At 37.6% G+C, this 24,031-nt stretch overlaps 1 protein-coding gene across 10 annotated transcripts in view; it reads left to right on the top strand.

The window, feature by feature from the left end:
- The window catches only part of TTLL11 (tubulin tyrosine ligase like 11), a 268,011-nt gene that overhangs the window by 21,767 nt on the left and 222,213 nt on the right, over window positions 1-24,031 (top strand). For all 10 annotated transcript variants that reach the window (XR_011972101.1, XM_072631816.1, XM_072631814.1 and 7 more), the window contains exons 2-3: window positions 4,921-5,017; window positions 14,329-14,462. Coding sequence is in view for 9 of the 10 variants with exons in the window: in XM_072631816.1 (XP_072487917.1) it covers window positions 4,921-5,017; window positions 14,329-14,462 (231 nt within the window). In the remaining variant the exon portion in view is untranslated. The remainder of the gene's footprint in view (window positions 1-4,920; window positions 5,018-14,328; window positions 14,463-24,031) is intronic.

The raw sequence follows: 24,031 nt of genomic DNA, 5'->3' as shown, positions 1-24,031 counted from the left end.
ACTACAACATGTTACATCTAGACTTAAAACTGTAACCTAGGTCTCAATTTCAAATCCAGTATTTTCCCATCAGCACTCAAAGAGGCAGATTTTCCCATAAGTTTTCTGACACTTCATAATGGTGAAGAGTTCTGAAATCTTTTTACTTAAAATTTTTATTATGTGTTTAATAAATTTTAACAAATGTGCACATTTTAATATACAAAAGATACAAAAATTGTACATGAAACTGTGAATTTTTATACATAGTTTAAAAATGCATATTACATTTAACATGGTAGTAAGAAAGCTATTTTCCTTGTCTGAATTCTGAGCTTTATTCTCCTATTTTTCAAATGTTTCACTAAAAAAAGATGTCTTCCCTTATATCAAGTAAGTATAATCAATCAAAACCAATAAACACATTGACTATACCTAAAAATTTATCTCATTCCACACCTCTAGTCAATCACCTTTCTGCCAAGAGGCAAGAAGCATTTTTTCATTATCAATCTTCTTATGTCATGATTGGTCACTGTATTGATCAGTTCTGCAGCCTTCCAAGTTGTTTTCCATTATTACCATTTCCATTACAGCCATTTGCAGATCAGTCTCCTAGCTCTGCTCACTTCTCTCTGAATCAGTTCTTACAAATGTTCCTAGGTTTCTTGGAATCCCTCTTATGTGTTACTTCTTGTAGCACAACAATATTCTGTTACATTCATATACCATTCACATAGCCATTTCCTAATTGATAGGCACTCTCTTTGTTTTCAGATCTTTGCTTCAACAATAGAAGTACTGGTGTAAATACTTTTGTACATATGAATACTTTCATTTTGTCTTTGACCATTAGGGCTATTTTGCTAATTAAGGTGTTGCTGGGTCAAAAAGTATGCATAGTTTAGTGACATTTAAAGTATAGTTTCTTTTTAAAAAGTCTTTATGCCTTATTTGGGACAGATATTAGAAAAAAAAATTTAGCTTCAAATTTTACTCCTGTCCTTCCACCACCTATTGAGAAGGTCAGCAATATGATGTCAATTTTACGTGCAAGGTCAGGCAAAACAGATTTCTATATTAGCCATCTTGCGTTAAAAAAAAAACAAAACAGCAAGATATATAAAGAAAGCAAAAAAAGCATGCTTCAGTCTGCATTCAGAATTTGATCAGTTCTCTCTCTGGAAGTATATAGCATTTTTCATCATGGGTCCTTTGGAATTGGCTAGGATAATTGTATTGTGATATCAGAGAAGCAAAATCTTTCATAGTTGATCATTTTACAATATTGTTGTTACTTTGTACAGTGTTCTCCTGGTTCTGCTCACTTTACTTTGTATCAGTTCATATTTCTTCCTAAGTTTTTCTGAAACCATTCTGCTTGTCATTTCTTATAGCACAATAGTATTCCATCACTATCATATACCACAACTTGTACAGTCATTCCCCATTTGATAGGCATCCCTTCAATTTCTAATTCTTTTCCACTACAAAAAGATTTGCTATGAATTTTTGTAATACAGATCTCTTTCCCTTTTCTTTCATCTCTTCAGGATACATACCTAGTAGCGGTATTTTTGGGTCAAAGGGTATGTACAGTTTAATAGACCTTTAAATGTAGTTCCAAATTGTTCTCCAGAATGTTTGGACTAGTTTGCAACTCCACCAAGAGTGCATTACTGTCCCAACTTTTCCCAATTTGCCTTCAGCAGTTGTCATTTTCCTTTTTGGTCATGTTAGCCAATCTGATAGGTATGAGGTGGTACCTCAGAGTTGTTTTAATTTGCATTTCTTTAATTTCTCTCTTGATTTAGAGCATTTTTTCATGTGACTATTGATACCTTCAGTTTCTTCTGAAAATTTCCTCTTCAAATCCTTTGACCATTTATCAGTTGAGGAATGGCTTGTTATTTTTTTTAATATAAATTTGTCTCAGATCCCTATGTATCCAAGAAATTAGGTTGAGGGGTGTGTGTGTCAAATCGAAGGTGTTTTTGTTTGTTTGTTGGTTGATTTTAATGGAAAAAACCTGGGCATATTTGCCAGGAGAAAGGAAGGAGCCACTAATTAGGTAGTTAGGGGGAGTAAGGGAAACAAGGATAAAAGGATAAAAAGAATTATTGAAGGGGGGGGGGCTAACTACCAAAGGGATAGGAGGAGATTGATAGGAAGAGTGTAAATAGAATGCTCAGCTTTGGAGAGGAGAAGAGTCACCTCTTGATCAAAGACTGGAGTAATGGAAGGGAGATTTGTGGATGACAAGGATTATGAGATGTGGAGGAGAGAAGTGGGAGCTCATGAGGAACTATTCCTTTTTGCTAAATAAAATTTGAAGCAAGGTTGTCTTTAAAGGAGGGAATGGTGTGAGAGGCTTGAGGAAAGAGAGTCTGGAATAACTGTTGTTGGACATACGTTATAGTCATTTTAGGAAAGAATAAAAGGATTGCCTTGGGGTATTGAATACCCAGTTGAAAATAGAGAACATAGTTGTAGTGGACCTTGTCAAAGTGGTTGCCAATTTCCTCCAATATCATAGGAGTGGAGGAGATAGGGGATAGAAGAGTAATGTAGGTTTGGGGTTTGGCAAGGCATGAGGCAGGATAAAACCAGAGCCAAGGATTCAAAGTAGAGGATGCTATAAAGATGGTTAGGTGTAGGGTTAAGACCAGGAAGTAGGAAAATTGAAGCCAGAGTAAGGGTGATAGTCTGGTAAATAATTAATACAAAGAGGAACTGGAGGTCATGGTGAGAATAAAGAATAGATTTAGGAATGAGATACAAGGAGAAATGAAATGATAGGAGTTTCTTGTTGAACAGAGGGATTTCAGAGTTCTTGGACATGGAAGTGGAATATTTATAGGTAATGATGACAAGAGTTTGAACATTTACATGTATAGCTAAGATGAAATGAAATTATAGGTAACAGCAGTTGAGGAAGTTGAGGAATTGAGGCCAGGGTGTTTGAGGGAACATCATCACATATATTGAAGTCCCGTGGGTGGATAAGAGAGAACTACTGTGATTCAGGTACTGAAGAACCAAGAAAAGAGGCTTCAGGACCTTTGAGACAATAGATAATTGCTACCCAAATCTGATAAAAGTGAATTGAGTCAATCTCGAATGAGCGATGGCAACAGAGTGAGGGTCTGAAAGCAAGGAAGACTATGGCTGTTCATACTTCTGTTCAGTGTTTTGGAGAGCAAGGGCTTATGAGAAGTATCTAGTATCAGAGGGGATGGTCAGGAGAGTAGTGTATTCTATTGGGAGACAGGTCTTTAAATACCAGAAATGAAGGAGCATGGGAGGAAATGGTGAAGGATTAAGTGATGTTTGGATAGAATGTGGTCCAGAAGGTACTAGGGTATGGACAAGAAGAGCTAGAGTAGGACTTGGGAGAAGGCCTGCGGTGAATTTGGGTGAGAACATTCTCTCTTGTATTATATTTTATATACTTGTACCCCCAACCTCCACCCCATCAGATAAACTCCCTGACGGATGGTTCTTCATTATCTTTTCTCATTGTGTCTTTAGTATTAGCACAGTGTCTTGTAAACTTTAAGGCTTAATAAGTGATTCAGGTTGAGTATTGGTTTTTTTGGTTTGTTTGTTTTCCTTTCCTAAATGGTAGCATTTAACAGCTGGAAGAAAATGACATATGTTTTCTTCTCTTTGTTTTCATGGTGTCTTCTGAATTAATAACCTACAGTCCATTTGAAGCAAAATAAAATGATTGAAAATGCTATAAATTATAAATGCCAAGTTGTTATTGCTTGTAAAATGTAGAACATATGTCTTGTTTTGTTATGCCTTTTAACTTAATATAATTTATTTAAAAGGTGTGATTCTGTTTTATTTCCTTTTCAATTTGGGATGCTTGAAGAAGCAGCATAGAGTAGTAGAAAGAGTATTAATCTGGGAGGTTGGAGATGTAGTTTTGAGTCCTAGTTCTTCTGCTTAATAGCTGTATGTCCTTGAACTCGCAGTCCCCATAGGCCTTGGTTTCTCACCTGTAAAATGAAAGAATTGGACAAGATTACTTCTAAGATTCATTCTAGTTCTAAATCTATTGTATAATGAGGTTGTAAACTAAATATTCCTTCTAGCTTTAACTTTCTGTTTTCTAAACTCATATGAAAATAGAAAGCAAGAGCAGTAAGGGACCTTTGAAGACAGAATTTTAGAGTGTAGATTGTTATAATTAGAAGGTAATCTTGGAAAACAGGATGTTGAAACTGCCATACATCTACTTTGGGATAATGTTGAACTTAAAAGATATAAATCAGTAAAGATTATGTAGAGTAGAATTTCAGAGACATAAAAAGAATATTAATTGTAATTTAATGATATTAATGTAATTTGATATTAATGTAAATGATATTAATGTAATTTCAGTATGAACGTAGAAAATAGAATGACAGAAAAGAAAGAAAGAAGAAAAGAAAAAAGAAAATGAAAAATAAATAGAAAAGATCTTCTAACATTTAATGCTAGAACAGAGAACTTAGAACATTAGAGCTGGAAGGGACCTTAGAGAGCATCTAGTTATATCCGTTTAGAAACTAGAATCAGACAGAGAAAACAACTTACTTAAGGTTTTAAAGCTAGTTAGTTACAGGATTCAAGAGGTGTTAATCCTGTGCCTTCTATATTTTAATACCAAAGAAATGTGGGATTGATCACTACTCTCCATGAGAGATAGTATAGTTGGAAAAAAGAATTTATGTGATGAAATAATTAAAAGAAATAGAAGACAGAATATCTCCAGGTTATAAAAGGTTATTTTCCTGAACTTTAAGACAAAATAACCAACTTAGGTGAAACTGTATTGCTATTCAAATTTCCCACTACCAGATTTACCTGAACCTTCAATTGTAACTAAAAGTTCATGGGAATAGAATGAAAGTAATAGCCTAATTTTTTTCTTGTTTCTGTTTCTTCCAGTTTCCCTTTGGTCGTCGCTTGCCCTGTGATATCTACTGGCATGGAGTTTCCTTTCACGATAGTGACATACTCTCAGGTCAAGTGAACAAGTTCCCAGGTACCAGTTGGTGTTGTTATTTTCTAAGAGGCTTCCTAGGTCTCAAAGCTCCAACTTGTGGATTCTCAAATGAAATTCATTGCTGAATTTTATCAGGCTATCTTGGAAAAGAGGTGAACTTAAATATGATTAGGATACATACTTAAGATTTCATAGACTAGAAGCTCAGAAACGCAAAAAGATGAATTCTACTGATTTAATTTCACTGTGAAAAAAGACTAAAGGATGTTGAAGTGAAAGGGACCTGAGAACAAGGAGCATCCAGAGTTAAAACTGGGAGGAGTCTTAGCACATAGAATATTCCAGTTATTGTCAGGTTATCTTAGGAGATAAGTGTAATTAGTGACATAATTAAGTTATAGACTACTAAGGCTTTCATAGACTAGAGGCTATGATTATGAAAGGCAAAGAGTACCAGCCTGATGTTACTTCTATAAGGGCGTGATTTTTACCTTTTGAATCATAGAAATAATAATAAGTATTTAATTTATTTTTGATCACAACATCCCTATGAGAGGTTAGTAGTGAGACTATAATTATGTCTATTTTAGAGAGGAAAAAAATTAAGTTCAGGTCTAAGATCATAGGTGTGGGCAACTAGGTGGTACAGTGGATAGAGTGCCAAGCCTGGAGTCAGGAAGATCTGGATTCACATCTAACTTCAGACACTAACTGTGTGACCCTAGGCAAGTCACTTAACCCTATTTGCCTCAGTTTCCTCATCTGTAAAATGAGCAGGAGAAGGAAATGGTAAACCACTCTAGCATCTTTGCCAAGAAAACCCCAAATGAGGTCACAGAGAATCAGACACAACTGAAATGACTGAGCAACAAAACAGTCCAGGGAGTTCATGAATGTGTTATCTCTTCTATGACAATTTAAGCTCCTTTATGTCAGGAACTACTTATTTCCTTTTTTTTTTTTTTGGTAGTGGGGGGTGGGCAGGTAGTAGACCTGGTGCTTAGCACAAATGCCTGGTACACACTAGGCCTGAGACTTTCCATTCCACTTTGGGGGCTCTCATTTTTAAGAAGTTTTCTGTTAGCTATTGAATTCTGCCTTTCTGCAGCTCTTCTTGTTCCCTGATCTGCCTCTTGGTACTTGTGCAGAACAAATCTAATGTCACTTTTGTTTACTCTCATCTGAAGGTAGTACTTTGAAGGGTGAAGTTTAAGAAAACATATGAATTCTTGCCAGTAATGAGGGCTGGCTCTTAAATGCAGTCTCTCTTAGATAATGCAGCTGTTACTGAAGCTAATTCATGTCAGTTACTGAGGCTGATGAAACCCCAGTGTTGAAAAGGTAGCTCTAACAGTCTCTTTTCCAAGGTACCTTCCAGTTAAGATATTTTTCTGACTAAACTTTATGAATTACCCACATATTCAAATATTCTAAAAATGTATCGACCAAACATTTTCTGTCACTGACAGTTATTTCCAATGAAAATTCCAGGCAAGGGCAAATGTTTTGCATATTGAATAAACAAAACTATTAGATCCACATATAGTAATGAGTGTATTTCTGTTATCATATCCTAGTTTGGTAATTTCTATGGACTATTTATATAAAACTAGTATAATATCTCAATGGAGGATTCTAAAGTAAAGCTATTTTTTTTAAAAGAATCTGTTTAAATGTACCTTGCTTTTAGAAAATCCAAGGTGTTATCCCCCAACTGGTTGTCTTCTAATAGTTTATTTGTAAGTCTTTTATAAACAATGGTTAGACTCAGTGCTACAGGAGAACTCTAGTTCAGCCCACTATTATTATGTATTAAGTTGTCCTGATCTAGAATTTAATCACTATTTTAAAGAACATTTTAGCTGTGAGAAAATTAACTTTTCCCCACTCCCCCCTTCAATTTTCTCATTGTTATTTTGTTAAAAAACTTACTAAGTGCTTTCCCCACAACTACTCTGAGGTAGATAGTTACAAGTATTATTATCCTCATTTTACAAATATGGTTACTGTGGCTCAAAAAAGATTAAATGACTTGCCGTTTTTCATATAACTAGTAAGCATATGAGCTGGAATTGGAACCCCCGTCCTCTGGGTTCAAGTCCAGTGCTCTTTCCATGACACCACACTTTATAATGTCCCACCTTTTATTTGAGGCCCGGATCAGGTGACACCTCTACCATGAAACCTTCCCTGATGTATACTAGACTTCAAATGCTTTATGGCACTTTGTCTAAACCTCTTCTTTGTACTTATTAAGAGTTATCATGGCATGGCGCATAGTGTTTTTGATTTGTCATCAAAGAACCAATCAATGAACAAGCATTTATTAAGTTTTTATATATACTAGGTGCTTGTTATGTATCAGGTACATGTATACACATGTATATATATGTATACATATATGTGTGTACACACACACATACATATATACACACACACACACACACACACACACACATCCATACACATAAATTGGTACCTCTAAGAGAATTACAGAGTAGATGGAAGGTAGCCTTAGTGGGAAGGTACTAGCTGCTGGGGGCAGGGGTGGGTGGCAGTCCTGAAAAGGTGGTCTAGAGAAGGTGGTACTTGAACTCAGTCTTAAAAGAAACCAGGGATTTTATAAGGTAGAGGGTAGGAGAGAGCACATTCCAGGAATGGGGGACAGGCAGAACAAAGGCATGGAGTTGGGAGATGGAAGATAGAGTATGTAGGAATAGCAAAGTAGTCCAGTGTGATTGGACTGTAAAGTTCATGGAATGGACTAGTGGGTTAAAAGACTGAAAAATAGGAAAGGGTCAGCTTGTGAAGAGCATTAAATGCCAAACCAAGGAATTTATATTTGATCCTTGAGATAATGGGGAGCCATTGAGTTTACTGAGCAGGGCAGTAACATGGTCAGACCTATGCCTTAGGGAGATCCCTTTGGCAGCTGTGGAAAGGATGAATAGGAGTAAGAAGAGGCTAGAGAGAGGCATTCTAATTAGAAGGTTATTGTAACAGTCCAGCTGATGAAGGCCTGAGCTAAGGTGGTAGTTATGAGGGGATAGAAGCAGACGGATGAGAGAGATATTCTAATGCAGGGTTCTTAATCTTTTTTTGTGTCATGAATCCCCTTTGACAATCTGGTGAAGCCTGTGGTCCCCTTCTTTGAATAATGTTTTAAATGCAGAAATTATGTAGAATTACAAAGGAAACCAATGACATGGGAATTTAGTAATCAAATTGTTAAAAATAAGCTTACAAATCCCAGGTTAAGAATCCCTATTCTAGAAAAAGAAATTACAAGATTTGGTAACTGGTTGGATAAATGGTGTATGAGAGTAAGGGGAATCAAGGATGACATTAAGTTGTGAACCTGAGTGATTGAAAGGATGGTAGTGCCTCTGATAGTGAGAGGGAAATTTAGAAGAGGAGTGAGTTTTGGGAGAAAGCTAATTTCTTTTTTGGACATATTGAGCTTAATATGCCTATGAGTTATCCAGTTTGAAATGTCCATTAATGCAGTTTGTAATGTGGAATAGGAATTTAGAAGGCAGATTATAGCTAGATAAAAAAAATATCTTGGAACCATCTGCATAGAGATGATATGAGTACCCATGAGAACTGGTAAGATCACCAAACGAGAGAGTATGAAGAGAAAGGAATGTCTAAGACAGAACCTTGGGGGATACCTATAGTTGGTAGAATGACTTGAAGATCAGTCATAGGAAGGAGCAGTCTGATAGGTAAGAGAACCAAGACAAAACAGTTATGAAAACCCAGAGAGGAAGAGAGTATTCAGGAGAACACTGTCAACAGTGTCAAATGCTACAGAGAGATCCAGAAGTATGATCATTGAGAAAAGACCATTAGATTTGGCTACTAGAAGATCACTGGTAACTTTGGAGAAAGTTGATTCAGCTGAGTAATGAGGTCAGAAGCCAGATTACAGATGGTTTAGAAGAGAGTGAGGGGAAAGCAACTGGAAGAACCAATTCTAGATGTGCTTTTTGCAACTTCAATTGAGAAGGGGAGGAGATAAAATATGAAAATAGTTGGAGGACATGGTAGGATCTTATGAGGCTTGTTAGTAATGGGGATATTTGAGTGTATTGGTAAGAGGAAGAGAATGAACCAGTAGAGGAGAGAGAGACAGAGACAGAGAGAAGAGAGGATGCTAAGGGGGAAATCTGCTAGAAAAAAAAGCAGATGGGAGTCAAGGATACTTATAGGGATGTTGAGATTGGTGAAAAAATCAGTTCTCAAAAACTGGGATGATAGAGGAGGTAGAGGAGAGAGATATCAGAGGAATGGGAGATGAGGAGGGGAGAGAGCACTTTCATTCAGCCTCCTTTTTTCACCAGTAAAGAGTGAGGTGAAGTCCTCAGTGTAGATCATGGGGAGGCAGGGTCCAGCTAAAGAACTAGGGGAAGTAGAGAGGTGAGAGACTTAAGAAGAGAAGAGATGTGAAGCAGCTACTGTGGTGAGTAGGCTGGGGAATTATTTAGAGAGGAATTGCAGAATTGCCCTGTTGGATTGAGAACCCAGGTGAGATTAGCCAGCATAAATTTTTAGTGGATTCAGTCAGCATGGGTGTGTTATTTTCTTCAGTTGTGTTTCACAGTGAAGGAGGCAGATAGAAGTAAGTAAGGACTGGGGTCTGGCAAGGTGCATGAAGCGATAAGACAAGAACAGAAAATTCAAGAGTAGAGGACAGTGTAGTGTTGCACTGGCTCAACAAGGACTTGAGGGTCTGAGAAGAGAGGAAAGTGCAGAGCAGGGGTAATGATTTGGGACAGTGTGATGGAATGGAGAGTTTGGAAGTCATGAGTAAAGGGTGGGTTTAACAGGGATAAGGCACAGGGAGAGATGGAAAGATAAAAGATTAAGATTGGACCAAAGAAATTTGGAGTTTTTAAAATAGAATATCATAGATTTAGAGTTAGAAGGGACCTGAGGTATCATCTAGTCCAAGTCTATCATTTTACAGATGAGGAAACTGAGACCTTAAAAGGGTCTAATAGTTCCAGGGTTATATGGGTAGTTAAGTATGAGGATTTGAACCTAGGACCTCTAAACTCCAAATTCTGATCTTTCTACCTGACTGTCTCTACCTGTGAGACTAAGAGTAAGTCACTTAACTTCTTTGAGTCCTTTAACTTATTTTCCATATTGATCAAATTTTCTGTATGATGAAAGGTAGTACCTACCTTTTTATTGTGAGGGTCAAATGAGATAACTTATTGCAATATGTTTTGCAAACTTGAAAGAAATAAAGTTCAGATTTTGGTCCCATTCTCCTTTTTATCATGATTTGTATACATATCTTTCCCCTGATAAGATCATAATCTCTTTGAGAGCAACTTATATATATATATATCTTTCTCCTTTTCCCTTATACCTAGCAGTGCTTAGAGTGCCTTGTATCTAGCAAGACTTGCTTGCAAGGCTTTGGGTGCAGCCTTCTGACTGAGTCCAAATTTTACAGAACAAATCCTTTTATTAAGGGGATTTGTTCTGTGAAGTTTGGATTCAGTCAAAGGGCCACATTTGAAGACGTAGAGGGCCACAGGTTCCCCACTTCTGAAAATGTCTGTTGGTATAATGGAAAAGTACTGGACCTAGGTTTGAATTCTTCCACATTTATTAGCTATGTGAACATGGAGAATTATTCAACTTTTTTGAACCTCATTTCTCTCATCTGTAAAATAGGAACAATAATATCTTATGGGTTGTGATAAGGTCTATAAAGTGCTTTGTAAACCTTAAAGTAGTATACAAATGCTGTCAATTATTGTTTTTGTTTTCATTGTTATTAATTTTCTGTCAAATTTCAATTTTATTCCAACTGGAAAGATCGCAGCCTCTCAGAGTCTCAATTTTATCATCTATAAATTGAGGAGGTTGGACCGTGTGCGGAGGTCCCTCTCGACTCTAATATTCTGTTTCTATATGTTTTCCACCCATGGTATAATGTTGGGTCTCTGTTACACTGCTTTTAATCAAATTGAGATTTTTAGTGGAACATCAAGTTGGGAATCATAAATTAAACCAGCAAGGTGATTTAACTGGATAAACTGGCCTAGAAAACTTTGATTTTATTTAATTCACTCTTAACAGTGCCCACTATCTAGCTTCTAAGCCCATTTATTTCTATTTTCTTGAAACTTCTGTTTGTAATTGGGGGGAAAGGAAATAAAGTCCTTAAGGAAATAAAGGAAAATTGTCTATTAGACTGGACTTTAGTCTCTTATAAAATCTCAGAGTAGTGGCCAAAGTGAGTTGTCTCTGTTATGGAAGAATTCATGTTAGAGTTCAGCTTATTATAGTCACCCTATCTTTTTAAGCTCCTTGATTTCTTAACCCTTTTTTATAATCTTTTAAATAAGAGCTAAGAACTAAAGTATTGACAACTCTAAGCTCTGCTCTTCAGAGTTATTGCTTTGGTTTATTATGCTGTGAGTCAAGAAGTTCCATGAGTTAAAAACTTTATCTTCTTCATTCACTTTTGGACAAATAATTTCATATTTGTGGTCCTTAGTTTCCTCATCTATAAAAAGAGATGGTTAGAATAAATGATCTCTGTGACATCTATGATGTCACTTCCAGCACTAAATTTTTGATTTATATTCTAAGTCTTTGTTTATATTTCCAACATGGGAACCTATTATAATGGAAAGAATGCCAGATTTGGAGTCAGAGAGAGAGACTTGGATTCCAATACAACATCCCTCACTTAGTAGTTTTGTAATTATAGACAGTCACTTAATGTCTCTGAGACTTAGTATCCTCATTTGTAAAATAGGAATAATGACATCTTCTATATTTATCTCACAGGGTTGTTGTGGGGATTGAAAGAGATAATTGATATAAATCACTCCGTAGGTCTTAAAGTGTTATATAAATGTAAGCTCTTTCTATAGAGGCAACTTAGCACAATGGCTGGAGGACTAACATCAAAATGGTAAACCAGGGTTCAAATCCCACCTTTGACATATAATAGCTGTATGGGTCTGGGCAAGTTATTTACTATCTAAATTCTCTGGGCAACTTCCTAAGAGAATAATTTGCAAAGAACCTTTGGTAGAGGGAGTCGTCCTCTCTTAGAAGATTCCATATACAATTAAGTCATATCTAGTTCTTATGGCTGTTATTTTGACACTCTATATTTCTTCCCTGTTGTAACAGCAAGGACATATACACACTGTACACAGGAGGGCCTATTATACAGGTTCTTAGATCTGCTTTTTTCTGAAAGGAAAGCAACTTGTGAGGGGTCAAGCACATATATCATTTACTTAATTCAGGGGAAAAAGTCAGCACCCTAAACTTCAGGGAAAATACAAACAGAAATTACAAGCAGAAATTACAATCAGAAAGACCAATAGATGGGCTTCCTACTGTCTGACCATAGACAATATATACATCATTACCAGAGAGAAAAACACCAACATTTGAGTTTTCAAAGACAGTTACCCAGAGTCTCCTCTGGCCAAACAAACTCTTCCCATGAATAAGCCCCAAAACAAAACCTCACCTCAGAGTATTTATACGCTTTTCAGAGCTGGAAGGCAGGACCCTCGGACCCAATGCCTCAATAGAAATTAACAAAAGGTATTGAGGCCTATTAATGGGCTGAGATGATCTTTGACTCTTCCCCCCATCCACCATTAACATTAAATTACCATTACACTTGTTTAATAAGTTTAAGCAAACCTTATTTAGGTTCCATTTATTTGAAATTTAGGATAATTCTGACTTGCTAAGATTTTGAAGCATTTGAAATTTAACTATTTAGAAAATTTTAAGCTTTCTAAATTTAGTTCTTTTAAAAATTATTAGGGCAAATATATTCAGGTGTCATGTCATAATTTTCAAAATCTTTAATTGGTCACACATTTTGATCACAATATTTTTTTCCCCATGTTCTGTCCAAGGTACAATATAGAATTATTCACAATGGTTTGGTGTTGGTGTGTCCTTTCCCATTGACTACTTCTGACACTAACTCAGGAAATGTGAAAAATGCAAAAGTTACTTAAATGTCTATGTGCTATGGACAGATTGTGGGAGTTATTACTGTCAAATCGGTTCAATTTGATGACTTTTTATTAAATACCAGCTAGGGGGAAAGCACTGCCCTAGGCATGGGAGGAGATATTTACAAAGATGAATAAATCAAAATTCTAGCCATCCTATAAATCCTAGCCTACAGTCTGTAAAGGGAGATAGGACATAGACTTCCAGAATATAATAACAGGACATGTTAAATGCACAAAAACAGTGTAAACAACGTGCTATTTGAGGTCCAAAGAAGGAAATATCATTTTCAACTGAGGGAAATCAGAAGAGAATTCTTGGAGGATATGCTATTTGAAAACTTTGAAGAACGGTTAATGTTTCAATGAGTAGAGATGTTAAGGGAGGAATGGATTTTAGGAGCTCAAAGAGAAACATCTCTCTTCTTACCAGTCCATTCTCCACACAGTTGCCAAATTGATGTTCTCAAAGCACAGGTCTGTCCATGCCATTCAAGAAACTCTAGGGTTTTCATTTTGCTTCTAGGATAAAATATGAAACTCCTGTATTTGCTTTCCAAACCCTTTGCATCCTGGCTCCAGCCTACCTTTCCAGGCTTATTGCATGCCATTTTTTATGTTCCAAACTAGCCCATTTGGCATTAACTATACATAATTTTCTATCTCTTGTCTTTGTACCTTTGCCTGGAATACACTCCTTCCTTATGTCTGCAGCTTAGCAGTCCTTGACTTTCTGCAGAATTCAACTCAAATGCCATATCCTACTTCAGGCCCTTCCTGAGCCCATTAGTCACTAGCAACCTCCCTACAAAAATTACTTTGTATATATTTTATATTAAATTTTCTATATCTTATTTCTAATAGAATTTAAACTTCTTGAGAGAGGGGCTGTTTTATTTTTGTCTTTGTATCCCCCATGTTTAATGTCTAGCACAGTATAGGTGCTTAATAAATGCTTACTGAATTAAATGAAATGAAACCCTTCATTCTAGAGGTTGGTTACACAGGTAAGTATAACTCTTGCTTTAGCATTAGCCATTTATTTTTATGGAGCAAGAAAGATACTTTTATTCTCTTTAGTTTTTCATGATCTGTTTGGCCTTTGTAAGCAATGCTGTCATCAAATTCAATATTTTCTAAATTCTACTTGAAAAATAATATGTTGGGTGAAGGACTTTATAGAGTAAGTCACAGAACTCCGACATATAGAAAATTTTAGATTACATTTTTTAATATTCTGTGTTCTTAAGTCTAAGATTCTGTGATATTGTAGATGTCCCACAGTGCTACATTTCCAATATTCTTTTTCTTCCTTTCTCTTCCTACCAGGCATGACAGAAATGGTGCGGAAAATTACTCTGAGCCGAGCCGTAAGAATCATGCAAGATCTCTTTCCTGAGGAATACAACTTCTATCCTCGCTCGTGGATTTTGCCTGATGAATTCCAACTCTTTGTTGCTCAGGTAGATCCCATTATGAGGACATTCTAAAGTTAAGAGTGTCTGTGACAATTTTGGTCACAATTATTAACATGAGACAGTGCTCTAAAACCATCTTTGCATATATTCATTCAACAAACAGACAATTCATCCATTTAACATTTATTTAGTACATACTGTGTATGCATGTGAAAGGCATGGTACTCAGAACTAGGGGGAGATACTAGAATAAATAGCACCTGAACCCCTACCCTTAAAAGCTTCTAATCTAGTAATGGGGTTAAGGCATGAATGCAGGTAAATGCCGCACAGCGTTGAGCGTGAGCACTGAGCTTATTAATTAGATTAGGCTCCAATGCTGAGCAGTGATGTGATTGTAGACAAGTCTTTTAACATCTCTGAGTTTCAGTTTCTTCATATGTAAGAGGGGGATAATGGTACTATGTATTTCACAGAGCTGCTGAAAGGTTCAATTGAGTAGTGAATATGAAGCATTTTACAGATTTGGAAGAGCTATGTAAGTGCTAGTCTGTGTTATTAGCATTACAAAAAAACTAATTACTCCTCTATAGAGCTTTATAGGTTACATAGAACTTTTCCTCATAGTAATCTTGTGAAGTACTTATTTCAAGTATTATCCCCATTTTACAGAGGAGGAAAACTGATTCCCAAAGAGGCTCTATGAATTTCCATGTCTGCTACACTGCTCACTGTACTGTACTGCCTCTTATGGAAACATATAATATCAGGGTTGAAAAAGGGAAAGTGGAACCAAATGACCTGCATTCAAATCCTAGCTCTGTCATAAACCTTAGTCAAGTTGTTTAATTTCTCTGAATAATAGTAGTCGTCTCATCTGTAAGATAGAAGAGTAGATTAGAAGACCTTGGTGACCCCTTGATGACTAACCCTATTACCCCACTTGGAGGCAGGGAGACACTTTGGGAAGTGGTTCCAGAAAGAAGTTATTCAGCGTGAGAGATAGCAGGCTGTAGTGCAAGAAGTGCTAGAACTGGGGCTTCTTCCTGGCATAGCTATTAACTGGCCCTGGGATCTTGGACAAGTTACTTAATTTTTCTGGGTCTCAATTCTTTCTTCAATAAGATGAGGGATTTGAAGTAAATGCTTCTTAAGGTCCTTCCCATCTTTGAAGTTCCAAGATTCTGTATTCCAGCATTCTATGTTGTAAGGGCCCTTCCAGTGTGCCATTTTATGATTGTGTTTTAAAATTCTGTATTCTAACGTTGTTTCCAGCTTTGACATGTCTTGATGTTTTATGTTTTAATGTCCAAAGGTCCCTCCTAGCTTTGGAATTCTATGTTCTAATATTCTATGTTCAAAATGTATCAGTTTTCTCATCTGTAAAATGGGGATAATACCCAAACTAACTACCTCTCAAGCTTTGGTATTCTAAGTTCTAACATAATGTACTTTAATGTACTTTAATGTCATGTATTGCTAAGATTCTGTGGATTAGTGACATTTTGGCTAGTCTTTTAATTGTGATTTATGTAGCTTATGAGTTAGTTTCTAAGACATTGCCATATATTATGTTTTTCTGCTTTGCTCTGTCTTTTTGTGTGCATAGCTGATCAGCCTTTCTGTGTTAAATTATTCAAAAATTTTGATAAAATCATTACTTATGCAGCATTAAAACTAATGTTGGCCTTCAGTTTTTTGTTAATTGTCATGGGAAAGTTTTTCACTGTGCCAATGTTTCTATGGCTTTTAACGTGGGAATAATTGACTTCTTTCTCCTTGCTTGCTTTACCTTTTGGTACCACTTATTGCCTTGATGGCCTCAAGGCTCAGTGTATTCTTGTCTACGCTATTTTTTTTTCTGTTGTGCCAATAGAATATGTATCCTTTACATATTTTCACAACAAACCAAGCAAATGTCACAGCTGATATCAAGTTAACAAGCATTTATGAAGCACCTACTATGTTCCAGGCACATTATGCGAAGTGCTAGGGCTACAAAAAAGGGCAAAAACTAATTTCTGCTCCCCAGGAACTTATAGTCTAATGGAAGAGACAACATGCAAGAGCTATGTACAAAGATACATGCAGGGTAAATTGGAGATAATCTTAGAGGGAGTGCTCTAAAATTGAATACTGGAAAAGGCTTCTTGTAGAAGGTGGTATTTTAGATGAGACTTGGAGGAAGCCAGGCAAGCCAGAAGGAGGAGATAGGGAGGGAAAGAATTCTATGTCTGGGAGACAGCCAATGAAAGTGCCTAGAGATAGGAGAGAGTGGGTTCTTATGCAAGGAACTACAAATAGGCCAGTGTCATTGGAATGCTGAGTGCTTGGGGTGGGGGTTGAAGGGAAGTCAGATGTTATACTGTAAAGGTAGGAAGGGGCAGGGTTATGAAGGGCTTTAAAAGCAAAACAGGATTTAATATTTGATCCTGGAGACATTAGGGAGACACTGGAATTGATAAAGGGAGGTGGGGATAGGGGTAGTGTCATGGTCAGATCTATGACTTAGAAATATCAATTTGACAGTAGAGTAGAGCATGGAGTGGAATAGGAAGAGATTTGAGGCAGGGGAAATCAACTAGGCAGAAGAGAGAAGGGGATAGATCAATATAGATCAATATGTGTGTGTGCGTGTGTGTGTGTCTATGTTATAAAATGACAGGACTAGACAATTCATTGGGTATGGGAGGAGTGAGTTGAAGAGATGAGGATGACACCTCTATTTTGAGCCTAGGTGACTGGCAGTATGGTGATACATTCAGCAATAATAAGAAAGTTAAAAGGAGGGTAAGGGGTTTGGAGAGAAAGATCAGTTCAATTTTAGACATGTTGAGTTTAAGATTTCTATGATGCATCCAATTCAAGTGTCTAATAGTAAGTAATAGTTGCTGATATATGACTGGAGATCAGGAGAGAAGTTAGGACTGGATGAATTGATCTTAGAGTCCACTACATAGAGATGATAATTGAATCCAGGGGAGCTGTTGAGAACACCAAGTGATGTAATATAAAGGGACAAGAGAAGCGGGTTCATGATAGGGTCTTGGGGACACCCGTGGTTGGCAGATGTAACACCCATGGTTGGCAGGTGTAATCTGGATGAAGATCCAGCAAAGAATACAAACTCTTGATCCTAAGTCCAACTTTCTTTCTTCTATGACAATGATATTAGAGGTAGTAAATGGCAACTTCTTATGAAGAGCATTAAATACTTTGTACTCCAGCCAAACTGGAATGTTACTGCTGATTGCTTGATCTCATCTACCCTTCTCCCACCTTCACACCTGGAATAAATATTCTTTCCCTACCTTCCCTCCTCCATCTCCACTTTTTGAAATCTTTTTTTTTTTTTTAACAGCTCGTATCAGGGGCTGTTTTCTCCATGAAGTATTATTTAACTCCTTTCCAGTGGATGGGATTCATCAAGCATTTTGCCTAGACCCCTTCTTTATCTCAATCACATTCTTTTATATGTCATAGTTATTTGTGTTAAATTCCTTAAGGTCAAAGGTCATTTTTTATTTTTCATTCCTATCATCCACTTCAGTGCTTCATCAATGTTTGTTGCATCATGTTAAAATGAATTTTATATTAAAAAGTCTGGAAGTGACTGTCATAGGTTTACATTTGTGTAATGGAAAGAGCAGTCCAATTGTAAGTCAGAATTAACTGGTCTAGATCTCCATACAAACTAAAAGGTAATTTAGCCTCTATGAGAACTCACTACGTACCAAGTTATAGCCCTTTGCATATTTTAACTGTTCCAGTTAGGAGGTTTTCTTTACATGGAACAAAAACCTGCCTCCTTGTGATTGCAACCTAGGATTTCTAATTCTGCCCTCTAGGCCTACACAGAATATGCCTTAGTCTTCCTCAGTGTGATGACTTTTAAACACTTAACTAATCTCTAAAGGCCCTTATAATTCTAGGAGTCTGCAATTACTGTTGCTTTGGAAATGGTATTTTCAGAGTGGTGTACAGGCTAGAGCCTGGGGATTCAGCTCAGGAGACCTGGGTTCTAATCCTAACTCTCCTAATCCCTTGTGATGACAAGTTCTCTCGATTCATTTTCCTCATTAATAAAGTGAGAAAGTTTGACTAGATGACTTGACAAAGAACTTGACTAAGGCCTTTTCTAAGCTGTAGAGCCTAGCCTTTTTTCACCTTCTTTTTATGTGCTATCATTGCCAATTAGAACACAAGCTTCTTGAGGGCAGGAGCTGCTTTCTGCATGTATTTGTATTTTCAATGCTTAGCACTTTACCTGGCATATAGTGAGTGCTTAATAAATGTTTGTTGATTTGACTTGACTTCTAATATTCTTTATAATTATTCTATGAAGAAAAATATCCTTCAAATGCACCTGCAAACAATGTGCATTATGTATGAGTTGGAGCAATATAGTGAAACTCTCAAGAGTGAGGTGGCATGGTACAATGAATAGAGCCAGTTTGGGAACCAGAATTATCTGGGTTTAAGTCCTATCTCTGACACATATTGGTTGTACAACTGGGAAAGTCACTTAGTCTTTCAGAGTACAAGACAGTGCTCTCACTATATCAGTGAAATCACCAGTCTATTGCCCGTCAAGAGTAAATTCAAAATGATGCACAGGTTTCAATTTTAAAATGTCTGTTAAAGACTGTGGTATATTGTGAAGTTATATAATATTTTTAAATTTGATGCTTCCCTCTCTTACAAGGAATCGGTATTACATTTATTTTGGGAAAGGAAATGAGAAATTCACAATTTCCTGTTATCAGTTTGGGAAAGTGCTACCCACATGTGATCAGCAGGTGGCACCAGGGATAAACACGGAACATTCTCGGTGGAAAATTTTGTGAAGATGAAATTTTAGCAGATGGTCAATAAAAAAAAATCTTTGGCATCGATTTTACATATGGTCTTCCATCTGGGTATTTGAGAAAAGTACAGTTTTTGTTATCAAAACAGTATATATTATGGTGAAAGAGTTTGTATTTGAAATAATTTCTCTTGAGAAGAAGCAATGTGATTTACAAGAAAAAGCTCTGGACTTGGAGTTGAAAAGCCTAGTTCTAATGCTGGCTGTTCTACTCCTTAATCACTATGTGACCATTGACCCCAGAGGCCTAAGCAAGTCACTTAGCTCTCTGGATCTAAGTATCCTTCTATATAGAATAAGAGAGTTTGAATTCTCAGGATTGCTCCTGGCCCAGGTATATAATGAAGAGAGTAAAAGACTAAAGGTAGGGACTTAGGGAACTACAAAACATGAAGTGTTTTGATCGAAAACTAGCAATGGAGATGCTGCAAGCACTATAACTTCATTTTTCCATCTGTTTCAGATTTTGTTTCCTGTACTCCCAGAAATAGAACTTCACCTCCTGCACAGATATATCACACTGTACATGGGGCTTTTGCTTAGCTCAATATGTTTAGTGGAAAATGATATCTGAAACTTGAAAAGCCAGTTCTTTGTTAAGAAACTCACTCAATTTTGTTCAGTTCAATGAACAATTTTATCCAATCATAATTAGTTACCTAATATGTTGATGGCTCTGTTCTAGATGCTGTGTAGGATAGAGAGAAGAATAAGACATAAGGCTTCCTCCCTTTACAGATCTTATAGTAGGATGGTGGGAAAAATAAAATACCAGAATTTTGGTGCATAGAAGAGGTACAAAATAAGTACTATAAGAGTTCCTTGGGAGGAGTGTTTACTTCCATCTCTCAAGGAGGAGTGGGGAAGGAGAGTGAGATAATTTGTTTAAATGTACTTTTTAGAAAAAGATTTCTTTTTTTTTGTTTGTCTTTTTTTTTTTAAATTTATTTATTTAACTTTTAACATTCATTTTCACAAAATTTTGGGTTCCAAATTTTCTCCCCTTTTGTCCCCTCCCCCCACCCCAAAATACCGAGCATTCTAATTGCCCCTATCTCCAGTCTGCTCTCTCTTCTATCATCCCTCTCTGCCCTTGTCTCCATCTTCTCTTTTGTCCTGTAGGGCCAGATAACTTTCTATACCCCTTTACCTGTATTTCTTATTTCCTAGTGGCAAGAACAGTACTCGACAGTTGTTCCTAAAACTTTGAGTTCCAACTTCTTTTCCTCCCTCCCTCCCCACCCCCTCCCTTTGGAAGGCAAGCAATTCAATATAGGCCAAATCTGTGTAGTTTTGAAAATGACTTCCATAATAGTTGTGTTGTATAAGACTAACTATATTTCCCTCCATCCTATCCTGCCCCCCATTGCTTCTGTTCTCTCTTTGGATCCTGTCCCTCCCCATGAGTGTCGACCTCAGATTGCTTCCTCCTCCCCATGCCCTCCCTTCCATCATCCCCCCTACCCTGCTTATCCCCTTATCCCCCACTTTTCTGTATTGTAAGATAGGTTTTCATACCAAAATGAGTGTGCATTTTATTCCTTCCTTTAGTGGAATGTGATGAGAGTAAACTTCATGTTTTTCTCTCATCTCCCCTCTTTATCCCTCCACTAGTAAATCTTTTGCTTGCCTCTTTTATGAGAGATAATTTGCCCCATTCCATTTCTCCTTTTCTCCTCCCAATATATTTCTCTCTCACTGCTTGATTTCATTTTTTTAAGATATGATCCCATCCTCTTCAATTCACTCTGTGCACTCTGTCTCTATGTGTGTGTGTGTGCATGCATGTGTGTGTGTGTAATCCCACCCAGTACCCAGATACTGAAAAGTTTCAAGAGTTACAAATATTGTCTTTCCATGTAGGAATGTAAACAGTTCAACTTTAGTAAGTCCCTTATAACTTCTCTTTGCTGTTCACCTTTTCATGCTTCTCTTGATTCTTGTGTTTGAAAGTCAAATTTTCTTTTCAGCTCTGGTCTTTTCATCAAGAATGCTTGAAAGTCCTCTATTTCATTGAAAGACCAATTTTTCCCCTGAAGTATTATACTCAGTTTTGCTGGGTAGGTGATTCTTGGTTTTAGTCCTAGTTCCTTTGACTTCTGGAATATCCTATTCCATGCCCTTCGATCCCTTAATGTAGAAGCTGCTAGATCTTGTGTTATCCTGATTGTATTTCCACAATACTTGAATTGTTTCTTTGTAGCTGCTTGCAATATTTTCTCCTTGACCTGTGAACTCTGGAATTTGGCCACAGTGTTCCTAGGAGTTTCTCTTTTTGGATCTCTTTGAGGCGGTGTTCTGTGGATTCCCTGAATATTTATTTTGCCCTCTGGTTCTAGAATCTCAGGGCAGTTTTCCTTGATAATTTCATGAAAGATGTTGTCTAGGCTCTTTTTTTGATCATAGCTTTCAGGTAGGCCCATAATTTTTAAATTGTCTCTCCTGGATCTATTTTCCAGGTCAGTTGTTTTTCCAATGAGATATTTCACATTATCTTCCATTTTTTCATTCTTTTTGTTTTGTTTTGTGATTTCTTGGTTTCTCATAAAGTGATTAGCCTCCATCTGTTCCATTCTAATTTTGAAAGAACTATTTTCTTCAGTGAGCTTTTGAACCTCCTTTTCCATTTGGCTAATTCTGCTTTTGAAAGCATTCTTCTCCTCATTGGCTTTTTGAACCTCTTTTGTCAATTGAGTTAGCCTATTTTCAAGGTGTTATTTTCTTCAGCATTTTTTTGGGTCTCCTTTAGCAGGGTGTTTACTTGTTTTTCATGCTTTGCTTGCACGTCTCTCATTTCTCTTCTCAATTTTTCCTCCACCTCTCTTACTTGATTTTCAAAATCCTTTTTGAGCTATTCCATGGCCTGAGCCCATTGAGTGGGCTGGGATACAGAAGCCTTGACTTCTGTGTCTTTCCCTGATGGTAAGCATTGTTCTTCTTCATCAGAAAGGAAGGGAGGGAATACCTGTTCACCAAGAAAGTAACCTTCTATAGTCTTATTTTTTTTCCCTTTTCTAGGCATTTTCCCACCCAGTGACTTGACTTCTGAATATTCTCTTCACACCCACTTGGCCTCCAGATCCTCCCAGCCAGTGCTTGGGGTCTGAGATTCAAATGCTGCTTCCCAGCCTCAGGGCTTCGGCGGGGGCGGAGCTGCTATTCAGTGTGAGATCAAGTTCAGGTGCTCAGGTGGGGGCAGGGCCGCCTCTCTGGCTCAGTTCCCTCAGGGGATTTATGCAGAGACCTTCAACAATGGATCCTGGCTCCAGCCTGCTTGGGGAGCCCCAGTCTGCTCCCGCCTCTGCTGCTGCCTCCCGAGGGCACCTGAGTTATGGGGGCACCCCACTCCCCTCTCGGCAAGCTGAGAAGACCCTCTCACCAACCTTTGGGGCCCGTGGGTGGAGGGACCCGCGCGGCCGCTGGAGATTCTGTCCCTGCAGCCTCCTTGGATCTGCTCCTCTCAGTGCCGTGGGGCGGGGCCAACGCAGGGCTGGGTTCAGCTCCGGGTCCTGGGTGCGACGGACCGTTTGCGAGAGGTTTTCAGGGCTCTCTGGAACAGAAATCTCGTCTGCTCCATTGTTCTGTGGCTTCTGCTGCTCCAGAATTTGTTGGGAATTCTTTTTTACAGATATTTTATGGGCTGTGGGTTCGGAGCTAGCGTATGTGTGTCTTTCTACTCTGCCATCTTGGCTCCTCCCTCCTAGAAAAAGATTTCTGTGAAGCACAACTTTTAAATAGAATAAGCATTGGACAGGGAATAAAGAAATCTGGATTCTTGTCCTTACTCTCCCAATAATGTACTGTGTGATCTTGGGGCAACTCTTTTTCCCTTTCTTTGCCTCAATTTACTTATCAAAATGAGTAGATTGAGAGATAGCTAGGTGGCATAGTGGAAAGAGCCCTAGAGTCAGGAAACCTGAGTTCAAATCCTACCTCAGAAGCTTATGAGCTATGTGACACTGGACAAGTCACTTAACCCTGATTGCCCTCCCCATTCCTCTCTCCCCCTTCCACAATCCCCAAAGAGCAAGTTGGAATACATGATTCGCAAGGTGCTTTCAGCTAAAGCATTCTCATGTCCATATTCTAACATTCTTTTGATCTAAGTTCCCTTTCACTTTTAACATTCTATTTTCACAGGTTGCTCCAGCTCGAAACATTTTATGATTCTAGGTTGTTTATCTTTTGTTTGTAACTGCTCCCAGAGAGCCTCATGCCAAAGTTAAAACTATCTTGACAAAAATTTCCACTGCCATGGTTTGTTTGTGCAAGGATTGGTGTGTAATCAATCATCTTCATCCTTAATGCCTAGATCAGTGGTGCCTGAGGCTAGTGAAGTAGCAGATGATGAAGGCCGCCTGCACTGAGGAGCTGTAGTTCAAGAAAAGACTGTGGGAACTGGGCAAATGAAATCTCTCTAAGTCTTCTCTGCATAATGTGGAAATCTCTTCTCTAGGGGAGTGGCTGAGCCTGCATCTGAGTACAAGACAGGAAAATGATTTCCAGCCATTGTGTCTGTAGAACCAGAGAATCTCAGACTGACACAGAAGGACCTTCACAGTCCAACTAGTTAAACCCTAATTGGAAGTGAGAATTGACAAATTCCATGACAAATTGACATCCTTAACAAATGATCATTCAGTGTCTGCTTGAAGCTACCTAGTGACAGGATTACCTAGTAAAATTAGCCAGTGAAATGGCCTATTCCATTGTTAGAGACCTCTAATTGTTAGGAGGTTGTTGTATA

Source organism: Notamacropus eugenii, chromosome 1, assembly GCF_028372415.1.
Source record: "Notamacropus eugenii isolate mMacEug1 chromosome 1, mMacEug1.pri_v2, whole genome shotgun sequence".
Classification (NCBI taxonomy): Eukaryota; Metazoa; Chordata; class Mammalia; order Diprotodontia; family Macropodidae; genus Notamacropus; species Notamacropus eugenii.
This window is presented reverse-complemented; position numbering and strand designations above follow the sequence as displayed.